The 23363-nt window shown below is 37.4% G+C and overlaps 1 protein-coding gene across 1 annotated transcript in view; it reads left to right on the forward strand.

Annotated features, from left to right (window-relative positions):
* The window catches only part of LOC126091992 (N-acetylgalactosaminyltransferase 7-like), an 86733-nt gene that overhangs the window by 38241 nt on the left and 25129 nt on the right, over nucleotides 1–23363 (forward strand). The window contains 3 exon segments of the mRNA XM_049907363.1: nucleotides 4292–4409; nucleotides 12340–12465; nucleotides 17402–17623. Of these exon segments, the coding sequence (XP_049763320.1) occupies nucleotides 4292–4409; nucleotides 12340–12465; nucleotides 17402–17623 (466 nt within the window).

A 23363-nucleotide genomic window follows, 5' to 3' on the forward strand; every position in this document is an offset into this window, starting at 1 on the left:
GTTAACACAGTGAGAGTGCCAAGGAGTTAAAAGAATGGGATACAGTGGTTGAAAAGCTCCTCATAGCCACAAATTTCTGTTGTCAATGCTAAGTGGGCAAATGCCTGGAGAAAGTTACCTGCCATCAAGTGGCAAGAGTAAAGTAGGAAGGAGATGGTATTACGATGTAGTGGGGTGGGTTTTCAGAGTTAAAGCATGGTCCCCTTATTGCACATAAGAAAATGCTAAATATGGAAGGATATGAAAACATTGTACAACATTGTACATTGTGCACAGTAGAGAAACAGTTTGGAGATGATTGTATCAGCATGACAACACACCCTGTCATAATGCAACATCTTCAAGGCAGTGATTTGTGGACAATGAGAGTCCCAACCTGAACCCAATGGAATACCTTTGGGATGGGTTAGAACGTTGACTTTGCTGCAGACTCCAGCATCTAGCATCACTACCTTTGCTAGTTTCTTCTCTTGAGAAAGAATGGGCTGCCATTCTTCCGCAGACGTAGACACCTCATTGAAAATATCCCTAACAGAGTTCCAGCCATTATAAAGATGAATGGTGGACACATCCCACGTTAATGTCCACTAATAAGTGTGTGGATACATTTGATCAGATACTGTATTAGAAGCCTCTTGTCCTCCAGTGTGAACCTCCTGCACCATTTGTGTGCCTGGTGGCATCCAGATGCATCACACCATATGGTTTTCAACATGCTTGTACATTGGCATGTACCAGGTCAACTTTTTCCATGCTTTTACATTTCTGCCACTAGTCGTTTATAGGGCAGCTCTTTGTCAGTTCAGTGCCGCCTGTGTTGTTGACCTGGTTTGTTCTGTTCATCAGCAGTGATTGTTTTTGCTAAGATTGTTGTTTTGTTCTTGTTACATTTTTTATGGTGGCAAGTTTAAGTGAACAATGTGCAGATGTAAAATTTTGTTTTTTGTTCAGTAAAAATGATGCTGAATCTGTTTCTAATATTGAAAACAACTTACCAAGATAAGCTATAGGAAAAACTCAAATGTACAAGTGGTTTGCTAGATTTAAAAATGGCGACATGTCGATTGATGACAAACCTCATTCTGAATGTCCATCAACTGCCCAAATCGGCGAAAATATTGAAAAAATTCGTTCAGAGTTTGTTTCCCTATGTCAGACCATCAATCAGACTATTTATGTGGAAGTTTTAGAAGATTGCACAACAGTGTTTGTCAAAAAAAGGCCCGATTAGTTCCAGACAGGAGACTGGTTCTCCCACTACAACACACTTGCCCACACAGCCATCTCTGTTTTTGGCTAAAAATGGTATGGTTCCACTGCCCAAAGCACCTCACTCTCTTGAACTGGTTGTGTTTGACTTTTTCTTATTTGCCCACATGAAAAGGGTCCTGAAAGGACTCTGATTTGACAACATTGAGGAAGTCGAGGAAACAAACGAGGGAGAAACTGCCAGCCATTTCTAAAGATGACCACAAAAAATGTTTTGAACAGTGGAAGCACCAGTGGAACAAATGTATTAGTTGTAATGGAGAGTATTTTGAAGGAGACGAGGCTGTTTAGTAAACAGTTTGAAAATACATAGCTTTTAAAAAATAACTCCAGTTTTTTTTAATACCCCCTCTTAACAAGGAAGTGTTTTGGATGGTGTTGGTGGTTCATTAGTTTTTGTTGACCAGCATTGAACTACTGAATGATTTTCTGCACTGTTATACATCCATCAGCTATTGCAATCAACCATACTGGATGGTGACTAATGTCATCACCCCATTGTTGCCCAAAGCCGTTGTCACTAGTGGGAGTGTTTTTCAATGATGGACTGCAATCAGACGTGCTGATGTTGCGCATATTGCTTTTCCAGCTCACAAGTGTTACAATTGTGACACACTGAATTATTCAGTTTGCTATGGTGACAAAGGCAGTCTGTCTCCATCATAGTAGCTATCTATAATTCACATATTCACTAATTGCTTTAGGAAAATTTGGTCAGGTATTAACATACATCCATAAAAAATACTAGGTGTGAAACTACACAACAAAAAGTCTTAACTTTCTTAGGAATTCTAAGAATGGAATGAGATACGATAAATAAGAGACCGTGACAAAAGAAGGAATAATCAATAGTACGATGGTGCAGTGAACTCTGGATTGTGTTATTGTATTATATTGTGCTGCTCCATTTGTTTACAAAAGCAGCTCGTGCATAAGACATTGCACAAGTAAGTTAATGAGTTTGAAGGTGAAAATAATTTTTGTGAAATTACTCAACTTAAAACCAGAATGTTGGTGGAGCCAGTTATAGCAGTTAACTCCAAAAAGATAAACAGAGTTATCTGTATCAGAATTAAAATGTGCCTGAGAAAACTACAACATTACTAAAAGACAGAATGCCTGGCCAATACTTAAAAGACAGAATGCCTGGCCAGTACTTACCTTTGGGAAGCAAAGTTGCAGTACTACTGACACACACATTCAAGAAGTGAAGGAAAAAAAAATTCTAGCTTTTGGAAATATTAGTTCCCTCCTTGGGGAGGAAAGAGGGATCATTTGGAGGAAATTAGAAATGAAGGGCAAGTCACTCAGACTCCAGGCTGAAAGGGACCTACTTGTTGTGAGGATGAGAGAGAGGGTCATCCCTTCAACCTCACATCCTTTATTTTGAGTGACTGCACTTTTTTACCTCATCCAATCTATCCCTCTTTCCTACCTTGGAAAAGAACTAATAGTTTCAGGAGAGAGAGAGAGAGAGAGAGAGAGTGTTTTTTGTTTGTGCGTGTGTGTGTGTGGGGGGGGGGGGGGGGCGCATGCACGCGCGTGCGTGGTTGGGGGGGGGGGGAGTCACTTGGGAGGAATAGATCAAATTACTAGCAGAGTTAGTATTTTCTGTTGTTCTCTTAGGCTTCTCCTGTACAAAATCAATGTGAAATATTTAGTGTACCTAAGATGTTAGAAAATGATACTTTAGTTCATCCCAAATATTTACCATTGGGTTTAAGTTGTGGCTTGTGCCCATATGTCTGGCAAATCCACCTGATTCTGTGCAAACCATGATGTAATTGATATTGCATTGCAAAGAAATGCATTAGCGTGCTGATCAAGAAAAGGTCCAATACATCAGTTGTACATATAGTTACGGAAGCAAGCAGTAGTTGGAGATCTTTATAAACATTTGCCTTCATTTTGCCATCACCTAAAATGAATGGCCTGAGTTCAAAGTAGGAGTAACCACTCCAGACCACCATCACTAAGGAACACTTTTGTAAATAATATTTGCAGGGCACTCCCTTCACATGCCCATCTGGGGCCATATCATGTAGCATGCTGCATCACCGTGTGAAACTTTTTTTCTCATAGACTGGTGATGGCATTGCTTATGCCCCTTTGAGATATATAGTTCTTTTGATCAGTGGTTGCTGAACTGCAGCACAATGAAAGAAGAGTACTTTTATCTTTTGGAAAAAGGTCTGCCAATGATGCCTCCTTCCAACCCTGGTCAGCTGAAATGCATTCATCTACAGCAGTTGATTAAGATTACTGTACTGATGTTTGTGTGGCAGAGTGTGCTTTAAACTTTGGAATTTGTTATCAATTAATTAAGTTGTACTTCCAAATGATACTGGAGTTCAGTGCTTTCCTGAAGTTTCTGCTTCACCATGTTGTTAACATACATGCATTGCATTGCATGTACAGAGGTGGGAAAGAAGGAAGGGAGATTGCACATATTCTGGAAGAAGAGCAGAAGCTGGTACATTTATCTGATTTTTTGTGAATATTATTTAAATGGATAGATAATAAATCTGCTCACCAATTGACAGCAGAACACACACACAAAAAATGGTAGTAATTGCCAATTACAACCGTCTTTTATGTTTGTGTTGTGCTGCTGCTTGGTGAGTAGCTATTTTATTCATCTAATTAAATAATTTTGTCAATAATTGATTTTTGTCTGTGAATATGTGTCACATGACATTCGTCTGCATGTGAGCACTTGCAACTCAGATATTGTTGCATTTTATTTGCTCTTATGTAAAATGAAATGCATAGCCTGATGTTTCAGCATGTCATTAGTATTAGTGAGTGTCCATGGGTTTCCTAATTGTGTGTACAATTCGCTTTTTGTAACAGTTCCAACTGAGTTGCTTCCATGCTCCTGTATACCAACATTTCATAGTTATAGTTTTGTGATTCCATTTCGGGCAGATACAGAATACTTTTACATTTAATAATAAGAGAAAATAGTGTAGTCAGGTATGTTTTTCTTTTCATAAAATTGTCAGTGCATTATATGTTATAGGTCCCCAACACATGCTGGTGGTCTGTTCGCAATAAATCGGAAATATTTTCTGGAACTGGGTGCGTATGATCCAGGACTGCTTGTTTGGGGTGGTGAAAACTTTGAGCTTTCTTTCAAGGCAAGTAGTAAAACTAAAATCACCTACATATAGTCATCTAACAAATTGTTGTGATGATAATCTTAATTTGAGAGATTTAAGTAGACAGAGCAATTGAAATTGCTTGTTAATATTTGTACCACAATATTATTTTATGGAGACTGATCTACCAGATTTTCCACAAGAGAGATCCTGTAATATTGTACTCATGAAAAAGGCACAACAAATCGGTAATTAAGTATTTGAAAGACCCAGAAACCTAGATATGAATTTCTGCATTTAAAAAGTGTTCATACACAAGAAACCTTTTACAGTATTACAATTTTGACCACTGCTTAACTTGGAAAGGTGTAATAGAAACACACACATCTGATATTGAAAAGCAATTTAAGCTCATTGATGTGGTCAGAATGAAGTGGTAGATACAATTAACATTATATTTTTCTTAATTGTTATTGTATTTATTTATTTTAGAGAATTTATGGATACTTAAAAGAAGTTATCTAGTACAGAAATGCTTAATCCGGACCCCTTGATGTATTATGGTCTTCAGTGAGACTCAGCACGCTGCCCCCATTAGATTCCTGTCTTGTTCTTTTCTTCTCTCTTGAAATTGTCACCAACTTCTTTTGTTCATTTAACGTATATTCACCTGGTTACACAGTATGCCTATTTGCATTACAGCCGCAACTACTGTGTGTCCTGCTCCAGTCTGTTCTGCAGTCAATTTATTTGTTTTCAATTCTCCTAGTGATTCCCAATGTGTTTCTCTATAGCTAGCTGAGCAGCCCTCAATTTGTGAACTATTTATGCATTGCAATTGTGTGTCCACACAAGGCATTTCTTGATCTCGCAAAGAAACAACATTCAAATGAGATTTCTGGATGAGAAAGTTGGTACATAATCTTTCCATATACATAGAATGTAGACTGCATTGCCCCTACCCCTTGTGACAGAGAATATCGGAAATAAGAGGATTCCACGAATCATCGTAATTGGAAGCCCTCATCCCAGTTATCAGTAGACCTGCCCTTTGATGATTTCTACTGCTTCCATGGCAGTAGAATCCCAAAGGTATGACATTATGTCCAGCATCTGAATCTTGTCATAATTAATGGAATGGCCTGTGGAAATGCACCATAGGTTTGTTTGATTGTTCTAAGTGATCTGCCATTGGTGTTTAATGAGCTGTTGTGTTTGTGTGCTTTGTCCTACTTAGCAATTACAACAAACTGACACGAAATTTTATGGATTTCTGCCTTTCGTAAAATCGCTCTCTCTTCTGTATGTAAAACAGTTGCAGGCTTGTAAGGTGGACTCGAGCACTTTCCTATGTTTTTCTCGAAAATTGCCAGAATCACAAACATGTGCCACACATGGAAGAAAATTCATAGATATTGCAAACTCTCTTACTACTTCCTGTGATTAGTCTGAAGTTTGATCTCTTAATGTAACGTGAACATCAGTGTTCCTAAACTTCAGCCAGCAGATGTATCAGATTTCCCGGAGGCTGTCAGCGTCATAGCCTACATGGGCTCTGAAAATTATAAGAGCACTTACTCATAATGTACAAAGTGTAAACATAGCTGAATGCCCCACAAGTATAAATCCGTGTTGATGGGTTTACTGTACACTGAATACCATAGAGAAACACCCTATCAAACTAACACATTCAAAAAATGGTAAACAGCCAGTCTTCTCTTGTTTCATGGTTACCTTGAAATTCCTGTGAATGGTGCTGCACTATGAATGTATCGTCAACACATCTACAGAACATCATTGATTTTAAAACTGCATAATAAGCACTTCCACTTAGTAATCTAACTTAAATTTATCACCAGAAGTGATAGAGAGTTGCACATGGTGTCTCCCTTACATTAAAAAAAAATACTACTTAACAAATAAAGTGATGGATGGTGTATGCTTAAGTAATGGTTTTGTGTTTGACTCAAACTTGCTGCCATTTAGTTATGAGTCTTCGTTAATAAACTGCCTCACCTTTCATGGTCAGTCAGTGACAGTGGCTGGAAGATTCTCAGATAAAAGTTACAAAAGGAAGCGGTCACTCAGTGACAGTGGCTGGAAGATTCTCAGATAAAAATTACAAAAGGAAGCATCATTCCATTTCATTGGACGTGATTTATTTAATCAAGATTTACTTTTAGCCACTTGACCATGGTCTTATGTTAGGCTACAACAGACCTAATTTCCACACTACTTAGTTACTGTTGTAAGGAAATTCAGTATGGCTTCTCTGAGTTCCCTTGAATAATATACCCATGTATTTCTGTATTTATAATGCTTATTTTTCCATAAACATATACAACTTCAGCTGGATAACATCAAACTTCTGTCAAAACATAGTGTCTGACAATAAACATTTACGTAGAAATCTGTCCAAAGGCTGAATGACATTTTATTAACATTTCATTTCTCTGCCTGGGGACTGGGTGTTTGTGTTGCCCTCATCATTTCATCATCATCATTATTCGTGACAGTGGCTAGATTGGACTGTGAAAAAAAAAAATTGGACTGTGTAAAAATTGGGATTTGTATGGGTGCTGATGACCACGCAGTTGTGCACCCCACAAACCAAAAATCATCATCATGGTCATTAACATTTCATTTGTCTGATTGACATCATAACTATTGTCAAAATCATTTATATTGTCCAAAGACTTGGTCCTTCTCCAAAGTAGATTTCAATTCTAGGAACTTCTATATTTGCGCCTATGAAGGTACTTTCTCTTATGAAGTTATTGCACTTGGGGTCCCATCTTGAAGACCCAGCATGATTCTACACTGCAAGTAAAATAACATATCCACACCAGGAAAACTGCTGGTGAATCCTGTGGATGCCTTGGGCAGATGGAGGGAATATTTTGAAGAGTTGCTCAATGTAGGTGAAAATGCGATCAGTAATGTTTCAGATTTCGAGGTAGAATGGGATAGGAATGATGATGGAAATAGGATCACATTTGAGGAAGTGGAAAAAATGGTCAATAGATTGCAGTGCAATAAAGCGGCTGGGGTGGATGAAATTAAGTCGGAACTCATCAAATACAGTGGAATGTCAGGTCTTAAATGGCTACACAGGATAATTGAAATGGCCTGGGAGTTGGGACAGGTTCCATCAGACTGGACAAAAGCAGTAATCACACCAATCTTTAAACATGGAAACAGAAAAGATTGTAACAACTACAGAGGTATCTCTTTAATCAGCGTTGTGGGTAAAATCTTCTCAGGTATTGTTGAAAGGAAAGTGCGAGTATTAGTTGAGGACCAATTGGATGAAAATCAGTGTGGGTTTAGGCCCATTAGAGGTTGTCAGGACCAGATCTTTAGCTTACGGCAAATAATGGAGAAGGTTTATGAGTGGAACGGGGAATTGTATCTATGCTTTATAGATCTAGAAAAGGCATATGACCGGGTTCCAAAGAGGAAGTTATTGTCTGTTCTACAAGATTATGGAATAGGAGGCAAACTTTTGCAAGCAATTAAAGGTCTTTACATGGATAGTCAGGCAGCAGTTAGAGTTGACGGTAAATTGAGTTCATGGTTCAGAGTAGTTTCAGGGGTAAGACAAGGCTGCAACCTGTCTCCACTGTTATTCATATTATTTATGGATCATATGTTGAAAACAATAGACTGGCTGGGTGAGATTAAGATATGTGAACACAAAATAAGCAGTCTTGCATATGCGGATGACTTAGTTGTGATGGCAGATTTGATTGAAAGTTTGCAGAGTAATATTTCAGAGCTAGATCAGAAATGTAAGGACTATGGTATGAAGATTAGCATCTCCAAAACGAAAGTAATGTCAGTGGGAAAGAAATATAAACGGATTGAGTGCCAAATAGGAGGAACAAAGTTAGAACAGGTGGACGGTTTCAAGTACTTAGGATGCATATTCTCACAGGATGGCAACATAGTGAAAGAACTGGAAGCGAGGTGTAGCAAAGCTAATGCAGTGAGCGCTCAGCTACGATCTACTCTCTTCTGCAAGAAGGAAGTCAGTACCAAGACTGTTTGTGCACCGTTCAATCTTTCGACCAACTTTGTTGTATGGGAGCGAAAGCTGCGTGGGTTCAGGTTACCTTATCAAGAAGGTTGAGGTTACGGATATGAAAGTAGCTAGGATGATTGCAGGTACTAGTAGATGGGAACAATGGCAGGAGGGTGTCCACAATGAGGAAATCAAAGATAAACTGGGAATGAAATCTATAGATGTAGCAGTCAGGGCAAACAGGCTTAGATGATGGGGTCATGTTACACGTATGGGAGAAGCAAGGTTACCCAAGAGACTCATGGATTCAGCAGTAGAAGGTAGGAGGAGTCGGGGCAGACCGAGGAGAAGGTACTTGGATTCGGTTCAGAATGATTTTGAAGTAATAGGTTTAACATCAGAAGAGGCACCAATGTTAGCACTGAATAGGGGATCATGGATGAACTGTACAAGGGGGGCTATGCTCCAGACTGAACGCTGAAAGGCATAATCAGTCTTAGATGATGATGCCGACGATGACGACGGCGACGACGACGACGACGACAAGTGTCCTCTCTTCTACACTAACTTATTTTAAGATTTCCATTCGCGAGTCTCATGTGTCAGTAAGAACATATAACGATACACATCATCCCTTTGGAGTTGTATATAACACAACAAGAAAAAGCAGTTATGTCCCATATATGTGCCCAAAAGATCATGTAATATTTTATCTGCTCAGAAAACTTAAAGTATCAAATTAGCTTTTGTTTAGTTCTATCAAGAACTTCGTTTGCTAGATTGTAATGGTTTTCACTGTGGAAAATCCTTTATGAAAATCAAACTGAAAGGCAGTTAAGAGTGAAGAAGAAGGGGGAAAAAAATTGTCGTTTCACTATAGATCCATCCCCTTAAAAATGAAGAGCCTGTAATTGGAGATGATTTTCTTATCTCTGTTATCTACAATTCATCGTTTGCAAAAATGACCACATTATGCACACTCTCCATGGCACATGTGAAGAGGGAGAAAACTAGTGCTTTTCTTAGGGAAAGATTTTTTATCGGTGTGCTAATCAGAACAGATTTATCTTTTGAAAGGAAACACGATTTACTTAGAAGAATGGTAGCTTCCTTAAACAGTATGCAAAAACAAAACTGTTCCCATTTATACTTGTGCATGGCACCAAAGAAGAGAGCTAAACTGACCTGAATAATACCGAGCATTCAGTTTTCCAGATATGATTGAACCTTGCACTACACAGTTGGCATACATTTTTCTCTCTCTTGGAATCCACTGACAATTTAAGGTACTGCTCGGTTTATTCTTGATCCTGCCACATGGGTTTTAATGTATTAATTCATGACACTCAAAATCTCACCAAGTATTAGAGCACTTTCAGAAGAATGTTATTTATCCCAACCTAGCAGCCCTCAGTAATTTAAATACTATCATCAAGAAGATGCAAACTTGAAGCACTAGCACATTGAAGACTTAATTGTGATACAAATGTGGAGCCGCATAGCTATCTCTAACACTGAATGATTGCTTTACATCAGCTGCAGGAATTCTTCACTGATGCTGGAGCTGCCCTTGGTGTAATACATCTTAATAGAACATCAGATTAGTATGGTAGCTACCCTGTATCCATTGTAGGGATTAGCTCCAAAATATTTGTATCCGCCAAGTAGTTTTTCTATTGAGCACTCGGACACAGACTTCAAATGGGTGCCAGTCACAACACCCTTTTCCCTAAAATTCAGGAGGCCCCTACTTATAACCTTCTTTGAGTGATGAGCAGTTACTGTATTTAATAAATTTTCTTTACAAGTGCCCAGAGAACTTAATAAAGTTCATTTATGTCCTTTGTAATGCCTCATCTCCTCTCCAACTCTCCAAAGAGTTTTTGTGAAATACAGAAAAAGCTGCAGATTTCTTTGTGTGTTCCTCTACCCCATCCCCTCTCCCACTCAGATAAATGAACATTCTTATTCTCCCAGTGAAGGGGTGTCCTTGCTGGGAAGCTGCATTGTGAACTAAGGATTCTGCTGTTACACAGGGTGTATCAAAAATAATCATCAGATATTTAAAAAATCATAACTATTATGTTATTTGAGATATGTGTGTGTGAACAACATACTGTTGAAAAGATCAAACTCTCGAGTTTTACGTGGCTTCTGGTAGGTAGCACTAGTGTGCACCCACTTCAGTTCTAGTAAAAATGGTGTTGGGACAACAGAAAGCATTTTGTTTTCTACATTTCGCGCAGTGCGGGCCAGTAATAACTGTTCAGTGTGACTAGATATGGTGTGGATCCTCCTGCAGCACAGAGCATTAGATGATGGCATGAACATGGTTCAGCCTTCATTACTGGCATCCAAGGTCACTGGATCTGATTATGTGATTATTTCTTGTGGGGGTTTATAAAAGACTCTTTATGTGCATCTGTTACCAACAACAATGAATGAACTTAGACATAGCATAACAGCAGCTGCGGAAGCTGTAACTCAAGACATGCTGCAGTGTGCGAACAGTTTGAATACCGCATTGACATATGCCGTGCATCTCAATGGAGCATATTGAACACCTATGAAAAGTTATGAAAAAAAATTTTTTTTTAGTTTCCTGTTCATCAGAAAACAAAATCCATTGTATATATGTATTAGTTTCAGAAATATAGACGTGCCAAATCGGACGAGTTTTTTTTTATTACATTAATGCCACAATGCTCTGGAAACTTAAGAGATTCAAATCTCAACCTTTAATGTCAGTCAGAGGCCACGCCATGTATACCTTTCAAGGGAGAAGTTGTAAAGTCATTCATATTGGGTCTCAGTGTTCTTTTTTCACACACACTCTCATCTGGCACCTAACTTGAGCTCACAGTAGCTCTTAAAATCTATTATATACACAGTATTATTCAGTAAATATTTCCTCCCTTGTTGTCTTTTACATCTGTAATTAGTTTTTGTTAGTAAATTAATTATTCAGTAATTATTATCAAGGTGGAATGAGGCGGATTGGAACGTAGACTGCAACTCAGTGCTGTGCCACGCTGTGAATAACTCTGGCATGCAGCAGTTTCTGTTTTTCTTTTATTTGCTGCTTGCTATTCTGGCACCTTTGTAATTAATAATAATAAATACATAAATACTGATTTATAATAGAAGGAAACATTCCACGAAGGAAAAATATATCTAAAAACAAAGTAGATGTGACTTACCAAATGAAAGTGCTGGCAGGTCGACAGACACACAAACGAACACAAACATACACACAAAATTCAAGCTTTCGCAACAAACTGTTGCCTCATCAGGAAAGAGGGAAGGAGAGGGAAAGACGAAAGGATGTGAGTTTTAAGGGAGAGGGTAAGGAGTCATTCCAGTCCCGGGAGCGGAAAGACTTATCTTAGGGGGAAAAAAGGACGGGTACACACTCGCGCGCACACACACACACATACCCATCCACACATATACAGACACAAGCAGACATATTTAAAGTCCTGGGACTGGAATGACTCCTTACCCTCTCCCTTAAAACCCTTTGTCTTTAAATATGTCTGCTTGTGTCTGTATATGTGTGGATGGGTATGTATGTGTGTGTGTGCACGAGTGTGTACCCGCCCTTTTTTCCCCCTAAGGTAAGTCTTTCCGCTCCCGGGACTGGAATGACTCCTTACCCTCTCCCTTAAAACTCACATCCTTTCGTCTTTCCCTCTCCTTCCCTCTTTCCTGATGAGGCAACAGTTAGTTGCGAAAGCTTGAATTTTGTGTGTATGTTTGTGTTCGTTTGTGTGTCTGTCGACCTGCCAGCACTTTCATTTGGTAAGTCACATCTACTTTGTTTTTAGATATAAATACTGATTTAGGTAGTCATATTTATACCAAACAGTGTACATTAACAAAAGTTTACATGTGATTCTGTTTTGAGTTCATAATATGTTTAGCTGTGTTTGATTTGTAACACAGATTTGGCAATGTGGAGGTAGTATCGAATGGGTTCCTTGCTCACGTGTGGGGCATGTTTATCGTGGATTTATGCCATACAACTTTGGAAAACTTGCTCAACGGAAGAAAGGACCTCTCATCACCATCGTAAGTATTTTTTATTACTTTATATTGCTTAATATCACAACTGTAATGAAATCAGGAAACTAAGAATGGATCTATTAAACTATGCTTAAATTATTTCAGGCAACCACTGCCAATCATGTTTGTGTATTAAATAGTAATAATAATAATAATAATAATAATAATAATGAATCAGTGTAGAAATCTGTGTAGAAATCTCAGTGTATCACTAATCTAGTTATGTCACTGAAAATATTAAAACAGGAAAACACAATAAGTGTTTTTTCTTTTTGCTTCTACTCTTCACATTAACAAGAAAATCCACATTTGAACCAAAATCCAATGTTTCCTTTCCTTTTTCACATTCAGTTGAATCAGATCACTAAACCATTGTGAGTTGGGAGAAGGGACATTTACAGGAATCAATTAAGAACTATACTGTTGCATACCTCCAGATTTAACTGTTGCATTTCCTTCCTTTTTAAAACTTGTTGAGTTGTTGGGAAATACAATTATCTGTTTATTTATCCATTCATTCATTCATCCAAGGATCATCTTAAAATAATAAGGGGTTTGTCATCATAATACAATAAAAATAAATAGCTCAAAAATTTACATACATACAGATTATGTAAGTATGCATGTATGAGGGTAGGACAGGTCGCCGGCCATGGATGTTTGCCTGAAATGATTTAGGAAAACCACATAAAACCTAAAACAGAATGGCCGGACAGAGCAACTCCATCATCCCGAATATGAGGTCAGTGTCGTAGCAATTGCACTGCCTCATTCAGTTGGTCCCTATTGTGCACTGTTCATGATACACACACTTTGCTCCAGATAACTTATAATGTAAAACATGGTTTTTCTTGTCATCACTCTACACGGACATGCTGCTATGCCCCTTCCACAAAATCCAGTCTGTTTGGAAAACAATCCAAGCCTGTAAACATGACACTATGCCCCAAGCACATCTTCATGTCCTTCCCTCACCCCACCTCAAAAAACTGAGTCAGCATCCCCCCATGAAGAGTGAGATGTTGAATTAAGGAGAATGACAAGGCAATACTGTCATGCACTGGAGATCTTAGCACATGATTTTCTTGTAAAACATTAAAAGATTTTCATGAATCATAGTTATTGCCTTTTGTTAACCACTACCCTGCATTCTCTAATTAATCTTTGATTGTGTAATATGCATTACATATGAAGAATTATTTTAGCTGCTTTTTTAAATAAGTGTCTTTTGCCTCCTTGGGCACTTTAGTATGCAGTGTTATTCCCTGGTAGAAGGTGTCACCCCCCCTCCTCCCCTTAAAGTCCAAATTTCCTCTTGTCCTATGATTTTGCATATAGAACTATTAGTGAAATATATCATAACATTTTTCCCAATATGCACAACAGATTAATAGATGTACTCACTTGGTATAGTAAGGGTAGCCAGCTTTTGTTTTCTTCCTAATAGTTCATTGCAGTGGGCCCAGCTACTGCTTCTCTTTCTGCAGTTCAAAAATTATGTTAATTTTGTGGTTTTGACCCCAGGAAAGAATCTCATAGTTAAGAATTGAATGTGCATAAGAATAGTATGTCACCGCAAGACATTGGCTGATTATTGAACCCTAAGAGCAAAACATGCTGTTGACATTGTTTTTGCCAATATCTTTGTGTGTTCATTCCATCTTATTTGATAAACAGACCGTCCTTAAAAACTTTGTGTTCATTACACAGTCTGTAGATTCATCATTTATCCTTAATATGACAGAACTGATTTTCCTTTTTATGCTGAAGTGCACACTGTTTGTTTTCTTTTTGTGGTCAGTGTTAATTTATTACATACTCCCCAATTGTAAACATCATTGGAGGTCTCATTTGCCTTCTCAAATAGGATTTCTGGTGTTTTATCAGTGACTATAGTGTTGGTGTTATCAACAAAAAGAACTTTTTCTTCACTCTTATACTGTCTGTTAAGTCACTGATATACAGCAGAGACTCAATTCTCCAGACGTCAGTTACTCAGATTCCTGATTATCTGGATTGTTGACCACAAGCAAATAGCTTTGCAATCTAGGCCTCGTGTGTGCCGATGTGTCACACTGGCACTACCCGCCCACACCCTATGCAATCTCTGCCCTGCATATTTCTTTACTGTTTCAATCAGACGGCAAATGTGTTGTTATTGTTTGAGTTGGATAGTTGTCAAATGCTGCATTGGGTTGCAGCTACACTTGCAAGTTTCAAAATGCGAGAGAGTGCTATTATCGCTTTAAGCTAAAATAAACATTACTGATTCATTAAGAAAAAGGAGAGACTGGTTGTAAGTTACCTAGTAAGTATGGTGAGTTATTTCTGCAATAAGAAGAATAATAGTGGTTCAATTTTGAAATACACCACAAATTTTTTTTCCAGAAAAAAATAGGTTAACAGGGCAACTGATACCTTGTCCTTTGCTCTGTAAAAAGGCATTACACTTAAACAAAAATATAGGTGCTGACTCTAGGTAGGAATGAATTGTTTGTGGCAAGTAATGGATGGTTGTGCAGACTTAAATCTCGTCATGGAATTCATGAATTGGAAATGCAAGATGAAAAAATGTCTGGGTGATTTAGATGGAGCAAATTCTTTTAAAGATGGTTTTAAAAAAAGAATTGGAAGAAAAAGACTGTGACTTGGACTTTGCTTACAACACTGATAAAATTTAATTAAATTGGAGATCATTATAACCAAAACGTTTAGCATCTCAGTGAGAGTTCAGCTCTAGGATAAAACCAGTAAAGACTGAGTAACAATATTAGTTGGAGCAAAACGTTACTGGGACCCATACAATGCCTTTCCCCTCATTGGAAAATCAAAAAACCCCATATTCTTCAAAAATATCAGGGTCTCCTTAATTTATACAAACCAAAAAAGTGCATGGATGAACACAGAACATTCATTGACTGATACGACAACACTTATCAGATAAGGAGCCAAGCCATCCTTTGACGGAACTGTTAGAGAGAGAAAATTGCATATTTGCAGTAGAAATTTTTGCGTTCTAACGTGAAGTCCTTGCTACAACCATGGAACAAAGAGTTATTGACACATTAAAATGACTTGGAAACAACAGGTTTTTACCTGTGACAAAGATAATATAGAAATTTTGTCATTTATCTAGCAAATGAATTTAAAAGTGTGTTGTTACATGGTGTAGATTTGTGGAATTTCATTGAAAGGAAGACTTTAAACAGTGCTTGGAATAGACTACCAAAGGAAATATATTTTTGGAAGATACACCTGAGCTAGTGATAAACATAAAAATATGCCAGGAATGTGACGCCAATGATATAAAAGGGGTGCTCACTTGAGACAGTAATGATAAGGTTTTCAGGTCATGTAAGACGATAAAATTGTTCAAAACGTATTGCAGGCAAACAAACAATAACATAAAACAGAAGAAAACATTGGTGCAGAAAATGATGCAGGACCGTCTCGTGCAGAAGCATTTCAAGCCCTGCAAACAGTTGTCAAATGGTTCCAAAAACAAACCGTGTGTGATACCATGAGTTTACTACACTGAATTCATGATGTAACAGCAATGAAGAGAATAATTTTTTACGTCAGGTGAAAATTGCCAAGTATTTTAAACAAAATTAAACTACAGCGACTGTCCTTTGTTACTTTTTTATGTATTTCACAATTAAGGTTGCAGTATTTTAGTAATTTTAAAGAAGTATGTATGACAATGTCTCTTACCTCTTGATAAACATTGATTTCTGTTGATAATAACTTTGTGGTTTTTTTTTAATAAACACTTACATAAAACCTAGAAAGATAAAAGTATGACAATGTATATGAAAGTTAACCATACATGGGCAAAGTAGGTTATATTTCTTGAGATAATACAAAAATTGCTTTTGTTCATACATACATTTATCCAGATTTTCAATTATGCAAATGACTTATGACAAAAATTAGCACAGTTAAATGAGGCTCTACTGTTCATTAATAGCAAGATTGAACCCGATACACTACCTGAGGAATAACTGTGTTTACATATCTCTTGTCTGGCAGTTGTTTCAATAAAACATACCATCTACACACGTGTGAACTCTATCTAACTCTTAGACCTTGTTTTCCATTTAAGACTGAACCACTCATTTGCATTTTCTCGTACACATAGTGATTTTGGCTTGAGTAGTAGTTTGATTCTTGCAGAGAAGATAAAAGCAACCACCACTTTTTATAATGCTATTTATTTGTATAAATAGTGCCATTACTGGTTTCAGACCGACAGATTCATCATCGGACAGCATGATAATGTTGAGATACATTTTTGTTACATATAGTTTTCATTTTTTATTCTCCCATACAATGAAACTTACGTGCAATAGCAGTTCCCTGCAACCAAAACATGGTGGGATACAATGTCTGTTTAGCTGTAATTGTGCCTCACAGTGATTTTAGACAATGTAAAAAAGTTATTAAAGGAAAGGTCAGTTCTTGACAAAATAGCATTGTGTAGTAGTATTTTACCGTCATCAGTGTCAAAAGCATTGGATAAGTCTAAGAATATGCCTCTAACACAAAACATCCTTGTTAGGAGCTTCAAGTACCAGTTCTGCAAACACTGTAACGATCAGTATTGTATTATTCCCAGGTCGGTAACTGATCTGTGTTTTGTTAAAACATTGTATTTATTCATGTAACTCATTAGTTTATTTTTCATGATTGCTTCAGTTATTCAGAGAATGTGAACAGTGAGTGAAACTGGTCTGTAGTTTTAGATAATCTCTGCATTACCTTTCTTGAGTAATGGCACAACTCGTGAGTGCTTTAGGTACTCTGGAAAAATACCTGGTGTAAAGGACTATAACAGTAAAGTATGTTTAGTTTGAATTGATCTGATTTGTTTGTGATATACTCCTAATTTATTAGATGCTCCAAGGATGCCAGTTTACAGTTGTCATGAATATATTTTCAGAACTACAAACGTGTTATTGAGACGTGGTTTGATGACAGATACAAAGAATTTTTTTATACAAGAGAACCGCTGGCTCGGTTCTTGGACATGGGTGATATCACTGAACAGCTTGCACTGAAGAAAAAGCTTAATTGCAAATCATTCAGCTGGTTCATGGAGAATGTTGCCTATGATGTGTTGGACAAGTATCCTGAATTGCCCCCTAATTTATATTGGGGAGAGGTAAGCAACACACGAGACTTTCTGTACTCCTCTTTCATTTCATAAATTGTGTTTTATAAATTTATCTTATTCTTCTGTTGCGTGTTACATTTTTGTGAAGATAAAGATGGTATGATGATGATGATAAATGCACATAATTTTTTTTCTACACAAACATTTCTCCCTATATGGACAGTGTAAAACAGATGAACTGGTTTGGATTAATGCGGTTTGTGGACAATTTCAATGAGTAAAGAGAAAATTTAAGAATATAGGAGTAACATAATACTTGTCATAGTTGATAGTACAGTATGAATGTGATGTTCATGAAGCGCTGTACTGCTCATATCTTTTTACTTCAAAAGAAATGTTAGATATAGTGTTTCTATTGATTAGATATAGCGTTTCTATCGAAAGTAACAGCAAGGAAAGGTGTACTCTTATGTAGTCGAGAGTTTGGCTTTGATAATGATAAATTTGATTTTCACTTGTTTGGCAGTCTTTTTGTTGTACTTGTCTATGACCTGCCATCTCCATTACATGATGAGTAGAAATTTATCCTTTTCTTCATAATATTGTTGTTATTCCATACTGGATTTTCCATTGTTTGATTTTCGTTTTAGATATTTCAAAGCCCTTAAGTTTACTCTTTCTTTGCTATATTCAGTTTCCTTTGCATCAGCTGTCTGATACGTACCCAAGGTATATATTGTTTTTATCACCCTCCTCCTCTCTTCTTCTTCATATTTTCTCTTTCTCCCTTCTTATTCTTCATTCTCACATCTTTTATATTTGAAGTCATATTTGGATAGTACTGGGTGTCACAAAAGGAAGTTTATATTTGAAGAAATCTCTGCACATGTGCAACAAATCGGAGGAGAGTGGGGGTTATTTTCATTGCTTGCTTAGCCTTTAGGAATTCTGTAGATATGGAGCATTTCTCAAAAGCAGACCACGCATTCTTTGCGTGAGAATTTTACAGAAACAGTGATTTTGGTGACTAGCATGGAGAAAATTTTGCAGTGATTGTGGACTGCATAATGTAAGGGATGCTCAAAGTGTTCCCTGTATTTGGAAATGGATCAAAATATTTGAGACCATTTCAACACTGGCCAAGCTGAAATCTGAACAACGGTTGCCATCAAGAATGGGCAAATCCGTGGAGAGTGTAAATTGGTCTGTTCGTGACAGTCGTAACCTAGATTCATGTGTGTGCAAATTCTTTAAATGTGCATAGATCATCGCTGGAACCTTACAAAATCCATTTGGTGCAGGGTGCCAGACATAGGCTGCAGTTCATTAATGATATGACTTGAGTGCCCTTCATTTATCATCATCATGTTTTTTGACGAGGCTTATTTTCGCCTGAACAGTCAATTCAGTAAGAAAAATTGTAACTACTGGAGTGCAACAAATCATAAACAGAAGCATGACAAACTCCTTTATTCACTAAAAGTTGCTGTATTGACTGGGATGTCAGCTTGAGGAATAATGGGCCCTTACTTTTTCAAGGACGAGCAGTTATAGTGCATTCGGAATGTTATGTGACAATGTTAAAAGACCTTTTGGTGCCTGAATTGCAAAAATTTCCAGCTTGTAACCAAAGAACATTGTTTCAACAAGATAGAACCCAACATGTACGTCCAGTGTGGCTATACTGAGAGTTCGTGAAATTTTCCCTAACAAGACATAAACTGGCACCCTCGCAGTCCATATTTGAATCCCATCAATTTTTTCTTATGGGGAAATGTCAAATCTAAACTGTATGTCAATAATCAGACTTTTCTGAAGCAGTTGAAAGAAAACATCTGTAGCAAAGTGGCAGCCATCCCAGTGTCTGCATGCCAAGCTGTCATGCAAAATTTTGTTTATTGTTTAAATGAGAGCTGTAGGTGTGTTGGATTCCATTTAAATTACACAATTTTTAAGAAATAAGTTCCTAAACGTCATTTTTCTATAATAAATATTGAATTTGTTGACAGACTTCAAACTCTGTTTTATTTTGACACATCAAATATAAACTTTCTTTTGAGACACCCTGTACAAGAAATGCATGGAACTGTGTTCCAGAAGTTGTACCAGATGATAAAAATTGAGGTTCTCAAATCTGACATCTCACAGTGATTGTGATTGAAGTGCAGTTTTTTACATTTCGCTCAGAATCACTCGGTACTCATCCTGATATGCAGTTTTCCTAATTTAATCTATTCTATTTTGTTCTTATTTGGTAACTTGGTAATAGAAAATATCAATTCCATTTTGCACTATGTCGTGGACGTACCAGTAGAAGAAAAAGTTGAACTTGAACGTGTAACTTGCTGTTGGAACTAGTCTGGTGTGTATAAAATGTGTGTGTAACAAGAGTTCTAGTGAATGTTTGATAAGTTAGTGAATTTGATCATGGTCTAGGCTTATAAACTCTCGTTTTCACTCATGTAGTTTTGTAAACCTTATAACTTATAATTTACTTTTGCATTCGGTGGGTTCATATTGAAAGCAATGTTATCATTATTCAAACCATAACAGAGACTCCACAGTGCTTCACAGTTGGATGGAGTTATCCTGTATTGCATGATTTTCGTAGTGTGCTCCTGTAAAGATGATTTTTCAGTCTGGAACAATGTAAAAATAGGTATATTGGACCGCATTACGTATACCCTGTGTCCAAAAGTTGAAAGACCGATTTTAGTCATAATGTCTAAGTGGTGTCAGTGTAATAACTACAGTAGCAGCTTGAACTTATAACAGTAAGCAATGGATGTAAATTCGAACAGTCAGCTGTGAGCATGCATTATTAAGTAGTGGATGTGTGGGTGTAGTGTGTTATTACCACGAATCACGATAGAGCAACAGGCCAATTATTTCATTTCACTTTTTACTCACTGAAATGGCTAGACCCATTTGAGTCCATGAGAAAGGATTACAGTGATAATTGTTTAAGTCTTGTTTGACCGTTTGAGTGGTTCAAACTTTTTACAGAAGGACTGGTATCTCTTGAGGTTGGGGTGTCCCACCTGAAGTTCATCCGACAGAATCACTGAGAAAATTCATTAACTTTCAAAAACTGACTGTCCTCTCTTATACAGAGATATTGCTGATAAAATGAACATCACTAAACCAAGTGGTCAGAAAATTCTACAGATGTTTTTGAATAGAAACATGTGTACAAAGTTTGCCCCACGCACCGTGACTAGCGAACAAAAATGATGATGCGTGGACTTCTGCCATGACTTGATCGAAATCGAAAAATTCAGACAATTCTTTTTTAGAAAAAATCAGCATGGATGATAAGGCTTAGTGTTGTCAGTATAAACCTATCACAAAACAGCAAAGTGCAGAATGGATCTCTGGTTTTTCACCATGACCGAAGAACATGTGAATGACAAAATCAAAATTGAAGATCGTGCTCATCACCTTTTTTTATGCTCATGACATTGTCTACAGGAATTTATTCTCATTGGCACCAGTGTAAATACTCAGTATTTGGGTGTCGTGGATCAGCAATGCAAGTGGTTTCGGAGGATTCGTTCACAACCATGGAAGGAGAGGGATTTCTTCTTGCTGCAGAGGCGTGTGCCTGCTCACATGGCTTCAGTTGTAGCAGAGTTTCAATAGGAGGGGGGGGGGGGGAGGGGTTGATTAGTGCAGGTTCTCTCTCTCTCTCTCTCTCTCTCTCTCTCTCTCTCTCTCTCTCTCTCTCTCCCTCCCCCCCCCCTCTCCCTCTCCCCCCCCTCCCCCGCCCTTCCTCCCTCCCTTCCTCCCTCCTCGATATTATTCACCCAGTTTGGTGTCTGGTGACCATTTTTAAACCCCAACTTCAATGACATAGCCGACGGTCTAGCCAATGTGATGGGTAAGATGAACAAATGTCCCATAGAAGGATGCATTGTGCCAAAATTTCCGCCTATAATTTCATGTAACTAGCCCTGTTAGCAGACACAACCCAGCTCCAATAAGAGAAGACATTGAAGGGGAAAAAATGTAAATAGTCTTAAGAATAATGATTTATAATGAATGCAATGGTAATTCTCACTACACAGAAATTCAGGTTCTGGGGAACTGCAAATGTATGAATATTGAAAGATACAGTATGAATTTTGTCAGATACAGGCAGCAGTCTATTTTCTTACTTCAGCAACACCCTTCGATAATATAAACAGTGTCTTTGTTACAAAACTATGTTCGTAAACTTTCAACTTTAGAACAAAAATAAACCAGTCCTTCGTAATTTCTGTACTTTAAAATAGATAAATCTCTTACATCCTTTCAAACACAAACTATAGCCCCAATTAAAATGATCTTGAAGTAAAAATTCTTTAACTCGTAAATACTGTGGATTACCGATCTTGTGTTCATTTGTCATTTAAGAATCTCCGACTTTGACAGCTCTCTTCTACTTGTTATTATTCCACAGTTTAAGATCTCACTTGTTTCTGTCATAAAGAATGATTCCTCTCAAATAGTAATTATTTAGTAACTTCAGGCTAAATGAGAACGCAGGGAGTAGGTTTTGACTTTTAAACAAAATAAGTTTGGTTCCTTCCCTGCACTATCTGCGTACAGACACAAATGCTCACGAATAATCAAGTGAGAAACAAAATTGAATCCCCAAACAAAATGAAATGAAGCAATAAAAAAGAAAATCCTAGGTGCTGCCACTAATTTTTAACTCAGTTTGAATCACAAATTGCAAATTTCTCAGCCACTGCAGGTGTTCGAGCGATCAGCGATCCCACTAACAAAACCTCAATCGAAAATGTCACTTGTCACTGTTGACTACAGGAATAACGCAGTGGAATTTTGCTTAAATATGGTTACTATCACAACTGTGAAAGAAGTAAACTTCATTAAACAAATAATTTAAAAAAATAAAAATTAAAATAAAAAAAAACCAGTCTGGGTGTTCAGATAATCATCTTGAAACCCTTACAATTAATCATAACACCACACTTATAGGTGTGGTACAAATACACCATAAACTGTACATCAACTCAGATAGCTTCTGTCTAATCGCTGAAATCAAACAATACTACTTAGATTCACGGTTCACAATCCTCAGAAAACTCGTAACCTCGTTAAAAGTACAGAACTTAAACCCCCACTCAGCTAATTGTAGAATAAGCACATCAATAGTTCTAATTTAAATTGAGGAATGCAGAAAACGTAAATTATTTCTGGTCTTTAATATCTAGCCCTACACCCTTTGCTGCGATCTTTCACGAAAATACACACACTTTGTCATACTTCTAAAATTGTGGAAACTTCCCACCTGCACCATAAATTGATACAACTGTCTGATTAATTAATATCAATAGCTAACCACATCAGCTCAAGTTAGCCAAAAAACTGCAACTATATATCTGATCCGTCAAACCCTCTACACACTAACTTAGTTCCTCTTAAGTGTTACTCACTGCTCCTTGATAGTAACTGCCTTTCCTCAGGCATAAAACCATAACTGAACCATTTTGTTGATAAAAGTATGGCTCCGCCATTATTCCTTAAGATTTGTCAAAGAACGACATATAGCTGTCAGTTGTTCTTCTAGCGGTCAGCTGGTGCATGGTGGTCTCTGGACCCAGCACTCTGCGGTTCTCTCGGGGCTGACAGATGATCTTTACCACCATCTCCCAAACATGCTGTACAAAGTACTAGACTATCTACTCAAATAAATAAGATATACATTACATACAGAAAGTTACAAATTTTTACAATTTGTTTTCCTGTATTTTATTTGCCTTCTGCTGTTTCAATAGATTGA

This window comes from Schistocerca cancellata, chromosome 7 (assembly GCF_023864275.1).
Source record: "Schistocerca cancellata isolate TAMUIC-IGC-003103 chromosome 7, iqSchCanc2.1, whole genome shotgun sequence".
Taxonomy (NCBI): domain Eukaryota; kingdom Metazoa; phylum Arthropoda; class Insecta; order Orthoptera; family Acrididae; genus Schistocerca; species Schistocerca cancellata.